The sequence below is a fragment of the Danio rerio genome, chromosome 18, assembly GCF_052040795.2.
Source record: "Danio rerio strain M-AB ecotype USA chromosome 18, GRCz13ab, whole genome shotgun sequence".
Lineage (NCBI taxonomy): Eukaryota > Metazoa > Chordata > Actinopteri > Cypriniformes > Danionidae > Danio > Danio rerio.
The window spans coordinates 36,730,001-36,747,055 of record NC_141038.1 but is presented as its reverse complement, the minus strand read 5'-3'; the positions used below and the strand labels follow the sequence as shown (position 1 = coordinate 36,747,055).

At 37.0% G+C, this 17,055-nt stretch overlaps 1 protein-coding gene and 1 long non-coding RNA gene across 2 annotated transcripts in view; one reads left to right on the top strand and one right to left on the bottom strand.

Annotated features, from left to right (window-relative positions):
* Positions 1-4,870: 4,870 nt before the first annotated feature.
* Positions 4,871-12,172, top strand: LOC147832885 (uncharacterized). The gene is made up of 3 exons (XR_015515505.1): positions 4,871-6,900; positions 7,065-7,578; positions 10,600-12,172. It is a non-coding gene; the product is annotated as an uncharacterized LOC147832885 (long non-coding RNA).
* Positions 12,173-14,293: 2,121 nt separating this feature from the next.
* The window catches only part of olfcq18 (olfactory receptor C family, q18), a 4,067-nt gene continuing 1,305 nt past the window's right edge, over positions 14,294-17,055 (bottom strand). The window contains exons 3-6 of the mRNA XM_087293677.1: positions 16,637-17,055; positions 16,276-16,503; positions 16,007-16,130; positions 14,294-15,928 (exon numbers count right to left, since the gene is read on the bottom strand). The exon at positions 16,637-17,055 is cut by the window's right edge and continues 403 nt beyond it. Of these exons, the coding sequence (XP_087149803.1) occupies positions 15,015-15,928; positions 16,007-16,130; positions 16,276-16,503; positions 16,637-17,055 (1,685 nt within the window). The 3' untranslated portion in view covers positions 14,294-15,014. The remainder of the gene's footprint in view (positions 15,929-16,006; positions 16,131-16,275; positions 16,504-16,636) is intronic.

Below are 17,055 nucleotides of genomic sequence, written 5' to 3'. Positions count from 1 at the left end.
TATAATCATGGTCTGGTCCCAGCACCCTCTACAAAACTGGCGAAGCAGATGTTTACGCGAGTCAGTTGCATTAGCTCCCCCTCTAGATATAGCGCGAGTAAGTAGTGTATGCAACCTTTGCAGGTATGCTGATGGTTTTTCGCCAGCATTTTGATTTAAGTTAAGAAAAGTCGCAAAGAGCTCTTCTCCATCTTCTACTTCACCAAAAGCAGACTCAATTTGGTTGAGGTATGAACTTGGTGAAGAATTTAAACCTAAGTGCTTGACAATGTCAGCGGCTGGGGCAAGGAGACTCTCTAAGATTATCCTCACTTTCTGAGGGTCAGGTGAAGATGGGTCAGAAAGGAGAAGATCAACTTGAGTACGCCATGTCTCATAATCAACTTCTCCATTTGGCTTGGGGGTTCTGCCAGAGAATGTGCGAATCCGGCTCTGCCTCATGGGTGAGTGTGCAGACTCATTACGGATGACATGCTCCACAACCACCTTTTGAATCTGAGGAGGGTTAAGCATACTTTCATCAATATGTACAGGGCTATGTGATACATATGAGGGAGAAAAGTTTGTAACCGCAGGTTGAGCTGCAATTGACTCAGCATGGTCGATTTCGACATTGATCTTTCCTAAATCATGGGGACTGTGAACAGTAGTATGTGGACCAGCCTCTGGAGATTGTAAGTAGCCTGAATGAAGCTGGACACTCTGAAGCTCTTTCTGTAAAGCAAGCAGGAATGCTGCTCTGCCACTTCCTGGAATAGTGTTCAGTTCATCTAAATATCTCTGTGCCAGTTCCTCACCTAATTTCTCTTGGCTTATATCACGGACTGTTCTCACGTGCCATGTTACAGCAGTATCGTTTGGGCTCGGCAGGTCTCCTAAACTATCAGGTTCTATCTTTAAAATTGAACTCTCAGATGAATACTGAATGAAAACTCTACCTACTGTCTGGCCTGGTTCATCAGGGACTCTGACTACTTTTTCAATTTCCCCATTTACCTCGAAAAAACCTGAGATGACTTCCATGCTACAGGATCCTTCTACCCCTGTAACATATAAACTGTTTTGTCCATCTACATCAAAACGATTGCAAAAATCCATTTCTTTCTGGAGAATAGAAGTTTTAACAAATCAATTGGAAAATTTAAAATCTCTCTCCAAAAACAATAAAATGAAAACCTATTTAAGAAAATTAGAGCAGTTCGCTAGAGCAGCTATTACTACATGTAACAAATAACCAAAGCTCTCCTGGGCTGGCTCGCCACTTTTATGTAACTCCTGTTTTAATATTTATGACAGGGCTGTATATTCTAGTACTAGTTGTCTAGGTTCATGAAGGGGAGCTTGGTTTTTATTTCTCTCTATGTGTGCTGACTACAAAGACGTTAAATAAAAAAACTAAATTTTCTTCCCTTTTTTTATATCAAATTAAGAAATGAAAAATTGTAGAATAAAAAAAAAGAATACAGTATTATATAACCAAGGAAAATGTATTTTTTTCCACAATTATTGAATGTTTTTTTTCCTCTTAGTACATAAACAAATAATGTAAACAACAATGTACCATAAACACAACCCAATAATTTTCTCACTTGGAAATTGGAACAGATGAAAAAAAAGTCCACAATTTAGCAAAACTCTTTGGAATAAAAAACAGTTCCTTGTGATGTGTGTAAATGCAATGTCTCAGTCCTACCGCTCCCTTAGGAATGGCATTCAAGTTAGCAAAGGTGGATGAGGAGAAGACATGAAGAGTTGAAAGACGGGATGAGATGAAGATTTGAAGGGTTGATGCAGCTAGTAAGATGTCTGCCTGAAAGAACCAATCCGTGGCAAGATCACTCGAAATCTAAAGTCCCATTTGCATCATCCACGATTTAGCCGGGGGAATAAACCAGTCTGCAACAATTGTACACTTCAAATTAATGACATCAACATCATCAGAACGTTTAAAGCATTTCTAACAAACCATATAATGAATTTTGTACACTCTGTATGCACATTTGGTGCTTTTATATACATCTCAAAAAGTTTGGAATAAAAATATGCTTTAAACTCTTTTTTTTCCTCACACATATGACACAGTGAAAAAAACTGTTAAATAAAATACATTGATCAAATAAACATAAATCACTTGCATACCATTTGCTACAATTTCTACTAAACATGTTGAAAAAAATATATATGTATATATTTATATACAATTCTTAAAGCAACGAACACCGCATGGTCACCATGGTTAGCAAAGCTAGCATCATCAGCTGTGCTTAGCTTCTCTTTGGCTAACCCACATCAGTTACTCAGTAGTTTATCTGTAATTCCTTAAATAAAATCACATTCTGACTGGTATTTTTTTCAGATAATGGAAAAATACTACATAACATAATCATATTCAAGCAGGATCGACTCACCAGAATGCTCTGAATCAAAACACAGAAATCAGTGTGAAGTACCCACTTCAGCTTCAGCAACTCGCACTCAGATTATGCATATGACAATTAAGCACATATAAAAAGATAATCCTTCACACAGAATTACGAAATCTCTATCAAAGAAAAGAAAAATCTACACAGGTGGAGCGTAATCTCTCATCAGTCACGCAATCAGCTATATCTGTGCACTCTTCCAGTGCACGCGCTTACCGCACCCTCTTAAAGGGGAAGCGCCAAATTAATGCAGGCTGTTCTGCAACACGGAAAAAAAAGAATGGGTTACATGTACAATTACTTAATTTATCAGCTTAAAGATATCGGCCTAATTTAGACATCGGAACGATAACGATAATCTTAAAAATAGCATTTATCAGCCAATAACGATTTAGCCGCCGATATATCGTGCATCCCTAATATATATATATATATATATATATATATATATATATATATATATATATATATATATATATATATATATATATATATACACACACACACACACACACACACACACACACACACACACACTACCAGGTCAAAAGTTTGGGGTCAGTATGGTTTTAAATGTTTTAAATAAACAATTAACCAACACATTGTAAAATTGTGAAGTGTTATTTCTCTATAAAATAACTGTTCAAAAGTAGTTTATCATTTATTTTTATCATTTATTACAGTGATTTTAATGATGAATTTTCTGCTTCATTATTCTAGTCTTCAGAGTGACATGATCCTTCAGAAATCACTCTTATGAATTATTATTATTATTATTAATGGTAATAGTAATACAATCAATAATGACTGGAGTAATAATTTCACTTGAAACTACACACAAAAAGAAAGCAGTTATTTTCAATTGTAATAAATATTTAACAATTTTAGATTTTTTCTTACATTTAATAAATGCTGCCTTGATGAACAGAATAGTTTTCTTTAAAAAAAAAAACATGAAAAAAAAACTGACCCCAAACTTTTGACTGGTATTGTATGTAAATATACAGTGTTGGATAAGTTACCTAAAAAAACTAATACATTACAGTAGTAAAAAGTAAATAGATTAGTAATAAATTACTTCATGTAAAATCAGATTACTAATTAATTTGAAGTTACTTTCAAATCATATTAAATATAATATGTATATAATTTTATATTCACTGAGTAACTGGGTTGATCACAGCAGCTTGACATATTCAAAAGACATAAAGAGTTATATAAAAAGCAGTCAGAAGTTCTTTAGAGACTGGATGAAGACTGCATTCACAGCAATATTTTTGTTTTGAGCTTAATGAGGGGAGTGAGGGGACTCTATCTGACAGCACCTGCAGTGAAGACCAATTTAAATAATATGATCAGAAATACAACCTGGAGGTACATCTGCAAAGTTACAATACAAATCAAAATGCTAAACTGTGTGATGTAACCAAATACATGTAATGTGCATTATTCAACCATATATTACAATGTCTTTCAAAATGATTTAACCTTTCAAACACATCAAAATGCAATATTGTATGATTGCACATGACAAATATTTTATACCACAGTTCAGTTAATGAGTTATTACTAATTGACCATTATTAACCAAAATAGTAAATAGTTTTTACTGTTATGCTGTATTTTATCAACAGATAATACAAAACAGTTGCATCAAAAGGTCTAATTCGGAAAAGCCCTCATTGCCTGGAACTAATTTTTGACACTTTTATGCTGTGTTTACACCAGATGCGGAACACGTGGCTAAATCGCGATATTCGCATGTACATAGCCGCGTGAACATTTGAGTTAACTCGTTTCATTCGTGTGATTCTAGCTTCGTTGCTAAATAACATGGATTTTATTATGAAAACAACAGTGTTTATGTGCTTTATGAAAGCTGAAAAACAGCATAGATACGTTAAGGGCCGTGTCTGAGTCCACTAGATCCTTTCAGAGGTGCATCCAGCTTTGTTAACTCATAAACTACTCTAGAAACTCAACCTGGATGATGGAGGCTTTCAGCAGTGCTTCTGTCTGAGCTGAGCCCAGTTTGATGAACTGTTGTCGGTGTCTGCTGGAGGATTTCCCAGGGAAAACAACAACAGGTGCCATGTCACAATCGCGCCCCCACAAGAGCAAGCTCCTGATTGGTTAACGCGGTGCGAATGTCCGCTTAAGTTCAGAGTTTTTTAACTCGAGTGATTTGCGTCAAACGCTCAATTTGCGCAAATGGCAGCATTCGCAAATTTTATTTGGACTAGAAACAAGGGGGAAAAAAAACAAGAAAGGCAATTTTGTATTGAATTGACTAAATTAAATTATAAATAAATCAAGAGTTTGGTTGCAAAACGCGAAAAACGCCATTTTTTGACATTTTGATTTTTTTTCCAGAAATCACTGTATAGATTGCTGCCATTATTAACATTTAAGAATGTACATTTTAAGCCTAAATGTATTTTTTCACAAAACGGGATATGCGCCAGACCAGTTTCTTTACAAAGTGCGATATAACAGTTATAGAATGTTCAGGATGCTGCACGAGCTTAGCATCCCCTGGGAATAGGGTCGCCGTCGGTTAGCGCTTGCAGGACTACTGTTTTCTGCTAATCGATTACTTTTCAAAACAATACTCGAGTTACTCGACTACCCCTGGTTCGAGCCAGTGGCGCCTGCAGTCATACAGCTGTATGCACTGTGCGTACCTACCATGAGAGAGTGTGAATTAATGCCGCTTTTTATTTATTTATTTATTTGTGACATAATTGATTATTAAACAGTATACACTACAGCTGCCTGATTTTCCTCTATCGTACCAAATCGTTCTGAGAACACTTCGATATGGTTAAGTTTGTTTCTCCACTGAGGACTCTGGGAAAGAACTTAACCAACAGCTACATGAACTGCTGAAAGACTTTTTTTCTGCTGTGCATCAAATTAAGACACGCTTAACATTATTGATGTTCACAATCCTATAGCTACATACTATATCCATGAAACAAACTCTGTGAACAACGTGGAAATAACTGCACTTAGTCAAGCCAGACGTCTTGTTTAGTGATTTAATGCTTTACCACCCGAAGGACGGTTACGGCGTGTTGAGATGTCGGCCGTCACCGGAGAAAGTCTTATCTTTCATTACTTTATTGGGGTTGTGTTTGAAAGCATTAGTGGCACTGTAGCTGTCCAAGGTACTGTTGTATAAGTTAAATTATAGGTATATATGCACCAATAAACAGGTCACATTAATGAATAAATTAAATAAATATGGATTCTTAAATGTCGGTATAGTTTTTACTCAAAAAATAATAATAAAATGTTGTATAAAAATAAAATGAGCAATTTTCACATTTTTTACGATTCAGTTAAATATAATTTGGACATTTATGGGGGCATGTAACATGTTTTCTTGTGTGTTTTTTTTTTCTCTCAGTGATTTTTAATACATACTGGGTAGCTACGCAAAATATTTTCTAAAATGTCAAGCAGGATTTTGTCTATAGCTTTAATTATGAAGATAATAAAATATTAAAACTAACAAAAATAAGATGATAAAAATGCAAAGATAAAAAGAGCACAATTTTGCTAAATTATAAAAAATATCTTTTTTATGTTACTTGATGCATTCGTTATTTAATGTTTGAATACTAAAATAACAGCCATCGGAAGGCGACAGGGCAGTGCTGGATTTGTGCGTACCTTAGAATGAAATCCTGCAGGCGCCGCTGGTTCGAGCTACTAGTTAAAAAGACACAAAAAAGTCCTTTTTCAATATGTTTTCACGAGTTCACACTTGCATTCTTTAAGTATAAAGCATATTTGGCGTGCTGTCCGGGGGGAGGGCTCTGAGCTCGAGGAGACACCCCAACTCGAGTTATTCTCCTTATCAGGAAACAAAGAGGAGTTGGTATTCGAGCAAAGTATCTAGCCCAGCCCCAGAACGCTCCTCCCAGGAATTCAATGCAAGAGGTGAGGTGACTGGGTGGTGGAGGGATGCTAAAGTCGTGAGATGCTGCAGGTAAGACAGCTTTGGTATATATAGGGGTTTGTTCAAGAACTGATTTGATAATGGGATGACTGTTAATGACGTATTCGATACTGAAACTTCTGCGCATGCTCCTCCCGAAATTTGATTACAAAACATCACTTCACGAGTTCACATTGCATTAGTTTAAGTATAAAGCATATTTGGCGTGCTGTCCGGGGGGAGGGCTCTGAGCTTGAGGAGACACCCCAACTCGAGTTATTCCCCTTATCAGGAAACAAAGAGGAGTTGGTATTCGAGCGAAGTATCTAGCCCGGCCACAAAACGCTATTTGGTTACAGGACAGCAGCCAGACAAGTGTGTAATCCCCCCAAAATTTGCTGATCTTAAAAATTTGGAGGGGTGCTGTTGAGTTATAAGGTATGAGTTTCAGGAGGAAGCGGTTGTAGAATTACAAGGTGTACGTCTCCCATAGGAGCAGTCACTGCACTTGCAGTGGTGCATAATTGTAAGGTGTACGTCACCTGTAGGAGCGGTCACTGCGCTTGCAGTGTTGCATAATTGTAAGGTGTACGTCTCCCATGAAGCAGTCACTGTGCTTGCAGTGGTGCATAATGATAAGGTGTACGTCTCCCGTAGGAGCGGTCACTGCGCGTGCAGTGGTGCATAATTGTAAGGAGTACGTCTCCCATAGGAGCAGTCACTGCGGTTGCAGTGGTGCATAATTGTAAGGTGTACGTCTCCCGTAGGAGCAGTCACTGCACTTGCAGTGGTGCATGATTGTAAGGTGTACGTCTCCCGTGGAAGCAGTCACTGCGCTTGCAGTGGTGCATAATGATAAGGTGTACGTCTCCCGTAGGAGCGGTCACTGCGCTTGCAGTGGTGCATAATTACAAGGTGTACGTCTCCCGTAGGAGCAGTCACTGCACTTGCAGTGGTGCATAATTGTAAGTTGTACGTCACCCGTAAGAGTGGTCACTGCGCTTGCAGTGGTGCATAATTGTAAGGTGTACGTCTCCTGTAGGAGCTGTCACTGCGCTTGCAGTGGTGCATGTTTGTAGGGTGTACGTCTCCTGTAGGAGCAGTCACTGCGCTTGCAGTGGTGCATAATTGTATGGTGTACGTCTCCCGTAGGAGTTTTCACTGCGCTTGCAGTGGTGCACAATTGTAAGGTGTACGTCTCCCGTAGGAGCGGCCACTGCATTAGCGATGGTGCATCATAATAATGTGTGTGTCTCCTGTATAAGTGTTCGTTGCGCTTGCAGCGGTCTATAATAAAGTGAGCATCTCCCTTAGGGGCGGTCGTTGCACTAGCTGTGATGCTTGATATTAATAATGAGGTGTGCGTAATAAGTTGTGCGACTCCAGTTGGAGCGACGCTGTACGAGCATTATCGAGATAGTATGCGAAAGGTGTTTGGAGAAATTGCCTTGTGAATTGTCAATGACTAATGTGTAGCGAGATGTGTTGTGATAGGCTCTAGGGCAGTGGTTCTCAAACTGTGGTACGCGTACCACTAGTGGTACGCGGGCTTCCTCCTAGTGGTACGCGGAGGAATCGCTGAATAATGAAAGAAACAATTAACACTTTTAATCCTTTGATGCGTACTATAACATCGATGTGATCAGCATTTTCTGTTTAGTGAAGCGTACGATCACAGCTCTGTGCTTAGAGTGTTTATTTTAGTGCATTGTGTCATAAACTTCGGAAACTGATATTCAGCAGCTTAAGAATTGATTCTGAAGCGTAATTTGACTGACATGGAAAGTAGCCAATCACAGTCGACCTTGTCTAGTTTTGCGTGAAACGTAAGGGCGGGACAAAGGCTTTCTGTGTTGCAGAGACAGAGAAAACAACTTAAAAACAAATGTTTTGTTGGAATAATGCTTCTCGGATGTTTTCACTATAGAAATGTCTAGCATAGTTATTAAACCGCGGACATATTTCCTGCCTATTTTATGATCTTCATACACGTTTCGCCCTACGACAGCGAGTCGACTCGCCTCTGACCTGTCACTCCTCTATACAGTCTGAATGGCGGCGCGGGAATGGAGGTATTGCGCAATAACTCATTTCTGCAAATGTGGCGAGTGCTTTATTTTATCACGAGAGCGCATTCATGTACGCAAATCGCTAAAACAGACATGCGAGCTCTTAAATATGCTTTTTTCAAATGGACTGGAAGTGCTCATGATCGCCTGCGTGCTCAGATAGAATACAATCACGATCTTTCCACTATTAAAAGTAGACATTATTTATCTTTGCTCCTTGACTAAATTTAGTCAAAAGTATTCAAAGTTATCAAGTATTTAAAAATAGATTGATGCATAATCGATTACAATGCTAATGGTCTTCTTGTTTGGCTGTGTTGTGAAGTGAAACTTACTTTTAGCAAAGGTGGTATTTTTTTATTTCTTTACGACAAAAGTATTATGCTGGAAATGTTTCTGGATGAGGTATTTGTGTGATTTATACATTTAGCTGTATTCTGATCTGTCTTAAAGCATTACAGGTCAAAGCAATCCGTTGTTACTTATTGTTTATTTATCAAAATGAACAATAAGGCTCTTAAAGCACTGCTTTGATAAATGTACTGTTGTCATATTTCAAATACCTCAAGTAAAATGAAGTCATTTGTTTTATTTTTTTAACTGACAGTGTACTTGTATTTTTTTTAAGTTTGTATTTTAGATTAAAATCAAGTGTAAAATAAAATCTCCATGTGATGTACAGCTATTTAAGAAAATAAATTTGCCATAATGTAAAGAAAAATAGTGTAAAATATGCAAATAAAAGGCTAAATTTAAATCTTTTTACCATATACTTTAATTTAACCTTTCAAAGCTTGAAAATATTGTTTAAAAATGGGCAAAAACTGTCTGGATGGCCTTAAAGATTATGTGGTAGTTTTACCAGTGCTATTGAAAAAGAATAATTTTCATGAAAGAAAAAATCGGTCACACTTCCTTTGTTAGTGCAAGTTCCTATACATGTAGCTTTGGGATTTAAGCAATTAAACCATTCAATCCGGTTTACACTTAAAAAAAAGTGATTTCATAATGAAAATCAGATTTTTTTAACTAGTACTTATTAAAAGAGTACTTTGTACTTTTACCTAATATTAGTATTATTTACTAAAATTTGTGTTATTTTAGCAGTGTAATAGTATTTTTACTTGAGTACAAAAAAGATTTTACAAGCATTTAGTGCAGGTTTATTATATTATTAATATATGGTTAATAAATATTATTATTATTATTATTATTATTATTATTATTATTATTATCATTAATGGTTTTTATTTGTATCTATTCCTATATAATGTTTTATGGGTTGCTGACAATACATTTCAGGTCTTCAATACATAGCATGTCAGTCTTGAAAAAAATAGGTGCTGGAATTGATTTTCATTAGGCTGTCCCTATATGAACCCTGTCATATGTACATTTAACATATATTTCAAGATTTGTCTGAAAGTGTATGAATATGACATTTAGCCTATATTTATGAGATCCAAGCAACATTTCCAACTTTTGATGAATAGGCTATTATGAAAACTTTAGATTTAAGTACAGCAGTTTTCTTTTTACTTTTTAAGAACAGTGCCATTTTTTAATAAACTTTTAAAAGCACATTTTAACTAAAATGTTTTTTTTTTTTTACCTGCACGCACAGTTAATGTTCAGACTATTTAAAATGTTTAAAGTGACTGACAATAATACATATTCTTAATAATAGAAATTAATCTGCATCGTTTTTACCAATGTGCACACCTGTAGCTGCTTAATTAGGCCTACGTCGCTATTTTTTAATACTGGTTAAAAAATAGCGTCGTAAGGTGGTACTTGGAGAGACAACTTTTTTCTAAGGTGGTACTTGGTGAAAAAAGTTTGAGAACCACTGCTCTAGGGGGTGTCGAATTTTTCTTAGAGGGGTTTTTTGATGAGGGTTTGTTGGGTTCTTCTAATGTGAGAGCAGTCAGATCGAATGTAGCACTTAAAGGCCTGAGAGGACCAGCGTCCGAGTGTTTGGATCTGCTGCTCTGATAGACCATTTTGTGCTGCGGTGGTAGCTGCGCCTATTCTGAAAGAATGGCTTGAGAAGTTGTCGGCTGGGAAGCCGGACTTAAAAAGGATGCATTTAAGATGCTTTTGAAACCAAAAACGGGTGACTGGGCGAATGCTATTGTCTGTGAATAGAGGGTCTGCTAAGGAAGAGGCTTTAGATTTCCGGATTTGTGAAAATTCTAGCAGTGTTTGGTATGGACAAATGGGTCATTGAAGGTTGTAAATGTAGATGTAATGGCCTCTTTTAGCTTGATCGGTTTTGCTTTGCTTAATAAAAAAGGAAATGGTTTCGTTGTCTAATGTTACTTAATCGGATACGGTGGGATGAATGTTTGGGTTGAACCCAGATGTAACGGTGAGTTCTGAACACCTCAAAAATCTGAAGAACGCTAAAATAAACATTGCATCGAGTGTACGTGCTATGTGGATTGATTCGTATCCTTTGCGAAAAGTGGATATGCATTTAGTGAGTGTTTTCAGCGTTATGGGATGTCGTGTGTCTTGACGTGTGGGGTGGGTTCTTTGTATGCCTTTCAATAAAAGAGCAGTTTGAGAATTAGCTAAGTGAGGTGCGGGGGAACCATAAATTAGTTTGTGGAAAATTTGAAGTCCACTCAAATAGCCTTTGATGGAATTGATCTGGAGTTTTTTGATAATGGTCAGGTAGGTTAGATAAGATGAGATGGTAAGTAGGGAAAAATCAGGAAACAGTATGTTATAACATGCGTGGAATGTTTTAAAACTTTTCCATGCTGTTAAATATGACTGCAGGGTTCTAGGCGCCACCGCCTGAAGGATATATTCGAGGGAGGCTCCAAGCAGGTTTTTTTAAAGGATGATCTATGGAAATATCAGCTCTGAATTAGGAGGGACTTGGACTGGAAATTGATCCGCCTCTGGTGCCAAATGTCTGAATTTCTGGAAAGCAAAACGAGAGAGAGAGTCAGCAATTTGATTTTTGGATGCAGGAATGTGCTTTGCAGTTAAAATAAATATGTCACATGCTGATATCCAAGTGAGGCGTCTGGGTAGGGGAATTAATGCTATAGAATTTGAACGGCCTTTATTTATACAGTGAACGGTTGCTTCATTGTCACAGTGAATTATAATACTGGAAGAGGACCATTCTTTCCCCCATAGGGATGCAGCGACGACTAGTGGATAGAGTTCGAATAGCACTGTTGATTTAAGTGATGGTGAGTCTTAAGTCAAGAGATGCTGCAGGTAAGACAGCTTTGGTATATATAGGGGTTTGTTCAATGACATATTAGATACTGAAACTTCTGCGCATGCTCCTCCCGAAATTTGTATACAAAACATCACTTAGTAATTCATAGCTGAATGCATTGATTTCATAGCGCTAACATAAATTGTCAAACATTATATTACTTTTTTATGTTACAGAGTAATATAAAAATAAAAAAGCTGCACGCAACATTGTCTTTTAAGATCTGCGTCATAAGCTTGCTGTATATGCAAAGCAAACTCATGTTCATCCTGTAATACTTTAAGTTATTAAAGTAACTTTATTATTTTTCAGCCGTAATAAGAAATAAGTAAAACTTAACTGTTAAACCAGTTCAGAAAGATAAAAATAGTTCTCGTCAACAATACAGCTGACCTGCAAAAAATAAATAAATAGCCTAAATTAATAAATAATGCATTAAATAAAAAGTTGAAATTGAAAATACTTAAATGAAATATTTATAATACAAACGAAAAAATAGCAAGGTTAATTATTGCATTTTAATTATACATTTAATGTAGGCTATAGAAAGTAAAAGTAGCCACACCCGAAACCTAAAATGCGTCCTGAAAACTCTTACTCATAACGCAGTATTCATAAAACTAAATAAAAGATTAATAAAATTATTCTGAGCTATAGGCTAAATCTCATTCAATCATTTAATTTCTGCTACGTTTCAACTGTTACTAAAATAACAAAATGAACGAATATATTTCTTCAACTGGCTTGAAGATTATGCAAACGATCATGTGCGTGCAAGTAATAGTCTGTTATACAACAAGTAGTCTGATTTAAAAAAATAACTCTAATATTTAAGTTTCCAGCAGTGATAACAAGAATGAAAATTATTTTGGTTCAGAAAAGAAATAGTTCAACAAGCGACAATAGTCTATACAGAAAATAAATAATATATTTATAAATAAATTATTTAAATAAATGAAACAATATATGTTAAAATAATGAATAAAATATGCGCAGACACAGTAAAATAACAAATGACTGAACAAATTATGATATTTTAACATGCAGACATAATGTATGTATGAAAATGTATTTTATATTAAAAAGTCATAGAAAAAAACACAGCAACGCAACTATGAATGAAAGCCCGTCTTGCAATTTAATCATTTTATATTTACCTTGTTTTCGACAGAACTAAGGGATAGAATCTTGCTTCATCCGACTTTATACAGAACACAAGTCATCCCCGCTCTCATCAGTTTTTGGTCAAGCTTATGGACTGCTGGTTTACATTTAGAAATACAAGCGCATCCTCTTGAGAGGGACGCAGGTTGCTCTTTGTCTTGTTTGCCGGCCAAAGAAAATTTCTTTCCCTTCGTGTGTTGGTGGCAGGGATAGCAAGAAATTATTTCGCTTGCTTGGATAGTAAAGGAAACTGATGTTCATTACATTGCTCTGTGTTTCCTATAGGATTTTTCCAGCTGTGGCGGCAGGCTTTTTATACAGATCTACCAAACACCTATAGCGTTATTTCAATCTCTTTGCTTGCGCGCATAATTTATGAGATAAAATCATAATATACAGAGCAATAGAACTTTATCTATAAAGTATACTTATGAAAACTTACAGTATAAAGTATACTTATGAAAACAGTTAGTTACTCTAACTCAGGGTTTTTCAAAGTCTAAGACAGTAGGCCTCCCTTTTGACACAACTTATCCATTGGCGCCCCCCTCCTCCCAAACACGCACGCACGCACACACACACACACACACACACATATATATATATGAACTTGAAGGATTTTGTGGCGAGGGGGCGTGGCCGAGAGCCGTGGGAACGGAGTGAGGCCACTGCGTAAGTGGATACACCTGCGGTGCGCACCTGCCTCGGATCCCACGGAAGTAGCTCTGGATTATAAAAGGAGGAACGAGGACAGAGGAAGCCGAGAGAGGACGGGCCCGGACATATTTTACTTTTGCTTTCAGTTTGACGGCAGTCTCCGTGAGGAGCTGCCGTCCGTTTGTTCTGGTTTTAGACTGTTATTAATAAATCATTTTAAAACTGCGTCGGTTCTCCGCCTCCTTCTTCCCGGCGGCCAAAGGGCCGTGAACTTTATTACAGCTTTGAATCAGGGAGGGGGGGGGGGTCTCAGAAACCGACCCATTGTATTAGCAGGCATATACCTGTATTGGCGTTTTGGTGCGATTATAGCCAGCTACTAAAAAACACGACTGAATGTTTTGAATGGGAAACTAATGTTTTTTGGTGTGGCGCCCGCCACGGAAGAATTAATGCAGCATAGACCATGTAACTACCATTCGACAGGATTCTCTGTGGTGTTAATGTTGATAATGTCAATAATCTTGAATTTAATCCTCAGTTGTAGTTGGAAGCTTTAACCTTGGATCTTGATGTTTGTTGGATACGTTCGTCGTTTTGATGTCATTAATGGTAAATGCATGCTCGAGTAGTCGATTGCTTCCGAGAGCATCGACTAGTGGTTGAAGTAATCGATTGCTCGACTAGTCAATGCAAGCCCTAATATATATATATATATATATATATATATATATATATATATATATATATATATATATATATATATAATATGTATACATACTACACAGTTAGTATATTAAAGTATATATTTGTATTTATTAAATTTTTTCATGAAGTAGAAAAAAGAAACAATGAATGTACTGTTTATTCTGTTTTAAAGTATTTCACATCTTGAACAATGTTTTGAATAAAAAAAAAGAAATATCACTCTGTGTTGTGTGAGGTCAAAGTGGAACTTTAGGAGTCATAGTTTGGGCATGAATGTCACATGAATGCGGCCGTTGTTGATGTAGTCTCAACATTGCAAAACATTGTTTAAATCTATGGCTTGTTTGATTTAATTTATGTTTAGGATAAATATACACACAAGGTGGCCCATTTATATGGTTACACCTTACTAAAACTGTTTGGGATTTTCACAAGAAAACAATGGTGTGCTTGGTTTTAACGTAACTTTATTCTTTCATGAGTTATTTCCAAGCCCTCCTACATATAATAATGTGCTTCAACAGGGCGTTAATATAATAGACCTTGAAATCAAGTTCTATTGCAGTGATCTTTATTACAATAAACAAACAGCTATACCTTGTTTTATGTAATTTAATAAACTGCAGCTACAACTTTAAAAGTCTTTTCTTTAAAACAAGAACAGAAAAAGATATATGTTCAAATGTGTTCCAAAAATATCACTTGAATTTCATCATCATCATTGAAAGCCTACTCTCAAACATGGGCATTTAAAATAAGAGACAGGTTAATTAAGAGTTCAGTGTTACATCAGTCTTGTGGACCTATTTATTTTGTGTTTCTCTTCCCATTATGACATTTTTGGTGTTTCTCTCTGGATGTAAAAGAATGATGTAGCACTTTGGGGCAAATATGGCAATCAGTAAACCAAAAGTCGAAGCTAGAATGGCGAAAATTTCTACAGCCACTGTGTATTTACCTGGTGAACTCACATACGCTGGAACAAATGCAATCCACACGGCACTAAAAATCAACATGCTAAATGTGATGAACTTTGCTTCATTAAAATTATCTGGAAGATTTCTAGCCAGGAAGGCTAACAAAAAGCTGGCTGCTGCCAAAAAGCCAATATAGCTGAGTAACATTGAAAACCCAACAACTGAACCTATAGCACATTCATATACTATTTTAGAACGGATATATTGGTTGTTTTTATAGGGTGTTGGAGAGGCAGTTGATAACCAGACTGCACATATAAGAACCTGGAGGACTGTGAGGACAACAACTGTGCTTCTCTGTTGAACTGCTCCAAACCATTTTATTGCTCCTTTGCCTTCTGGCCGAGAGGACTTGAACACAGCTATTACCACCATAGTCTTGACCAGAATACTGGACATGCACAGGACAAAGCTTATACCAAACACAACATGTCTTAACTGACATGTCCACAGCTGTGGTCGACCAATAAACAGCAGGACACAAAGGAAACACAGTTTGAGTGACAGCAGCAGTAGGAAGCTGAGCTCTGAATTATTTGCACGTACTATAGGAGTATTACGATGAAGAGCAAAAACAAATATCACAAGAGCACAGAAGCAGGTGCCAAGCAGAGAAGCAGTGGTCAGGGAGATCCCCAGAGGATCTTCATAGGAGAGAAACTCTACTTCTTTTGGTACACAGTGATTATTATATTGATTGGACCAAAACTCATCTGGACATAGAAAGCACTCAACAGCATCTGCAAGTTAAAGAAAAAAATATAAAAATGTAAGATTACATTAGTCATAAAAGATTTTGCCAGGAGCAGTCTCCTCACTTGTTGTGTTAGAAATCTCTCCATCTCCACATGGCAGGCAGTCAAAACAGCAGACAGGAAGACCCTTGCGAGTGGCTCGTCTGGTGCCTGGAGGGCAGCTTTCACTGCACACAGACCGTGGGGGCTGACAGAGACATTATCTTCTCAGTCATGTGGTTGTGATCTTTGTTACATTTACCTGGCCATCATTTTCAAATCATTTGTCTAAAAAAGATTTGACAAACATTATATCTGCAAAATTGATGACATTAACATGAATCGTTAATTACTTTTCTCGTCTCAAAATTCCAGAATATTGCATCTTCATCCAGTGTGAGTACCATTCCAGTTTCTGTTCCTTCTTTTACAACACCAACCGTGTAGATCCTTATTGATTCATCGGAGCTTGGCTGCCAGTTTAGTACATCATAAATAGCCAAAGCATCTCCATTCTTATCAAATGACACATAATCCCCAAAGCCCGTAGTGAAGTTTACATTCTGTAGGTAGTGAACCACCTGTACAGTTTGTAAACAGGACAGGCGTTACAAGTTTATCTGAAACTGCAATGATAATAAAGCATATCTTGTGTTTTCACTTCAGCTCATTTACATGCCTGGAGAGAATCTGGATTATACATGTGTCTCTTACCTGCCAGGGTTTTAGGTTTGTTTTGTCAGCACAGCTGTTTTTACTGAATGGTCCTTTCCCCTCCTCACACTCCATCAAGTCATGAAGGGCATGTGCCAGTGCATAAACTGCCTTATATACATTATAAGCTGCTCTTAGTCCTGAGACGTCAGTGTATGGTGTATTTGTGGTGCTCAGATCCTCCTGTCCTGTACATACCTTTATGACTTGCTCTCCTTCAGTATCTCCTTTACCAAAACTGCACCCAAACATATTCTCCCAGAAGATTCTCAACATATAATTTTTTGGATCATTACTAGGGCGAATACGTAGTAGAAAGTCATGAAGTCTTTGAATCTCTCCACGCCTGATAGCAATTCCTATTGTGCCCCTCAAAAAGGGCTGGAAACTTGGAATATGGGATTCAAGAGAGGTGGCCC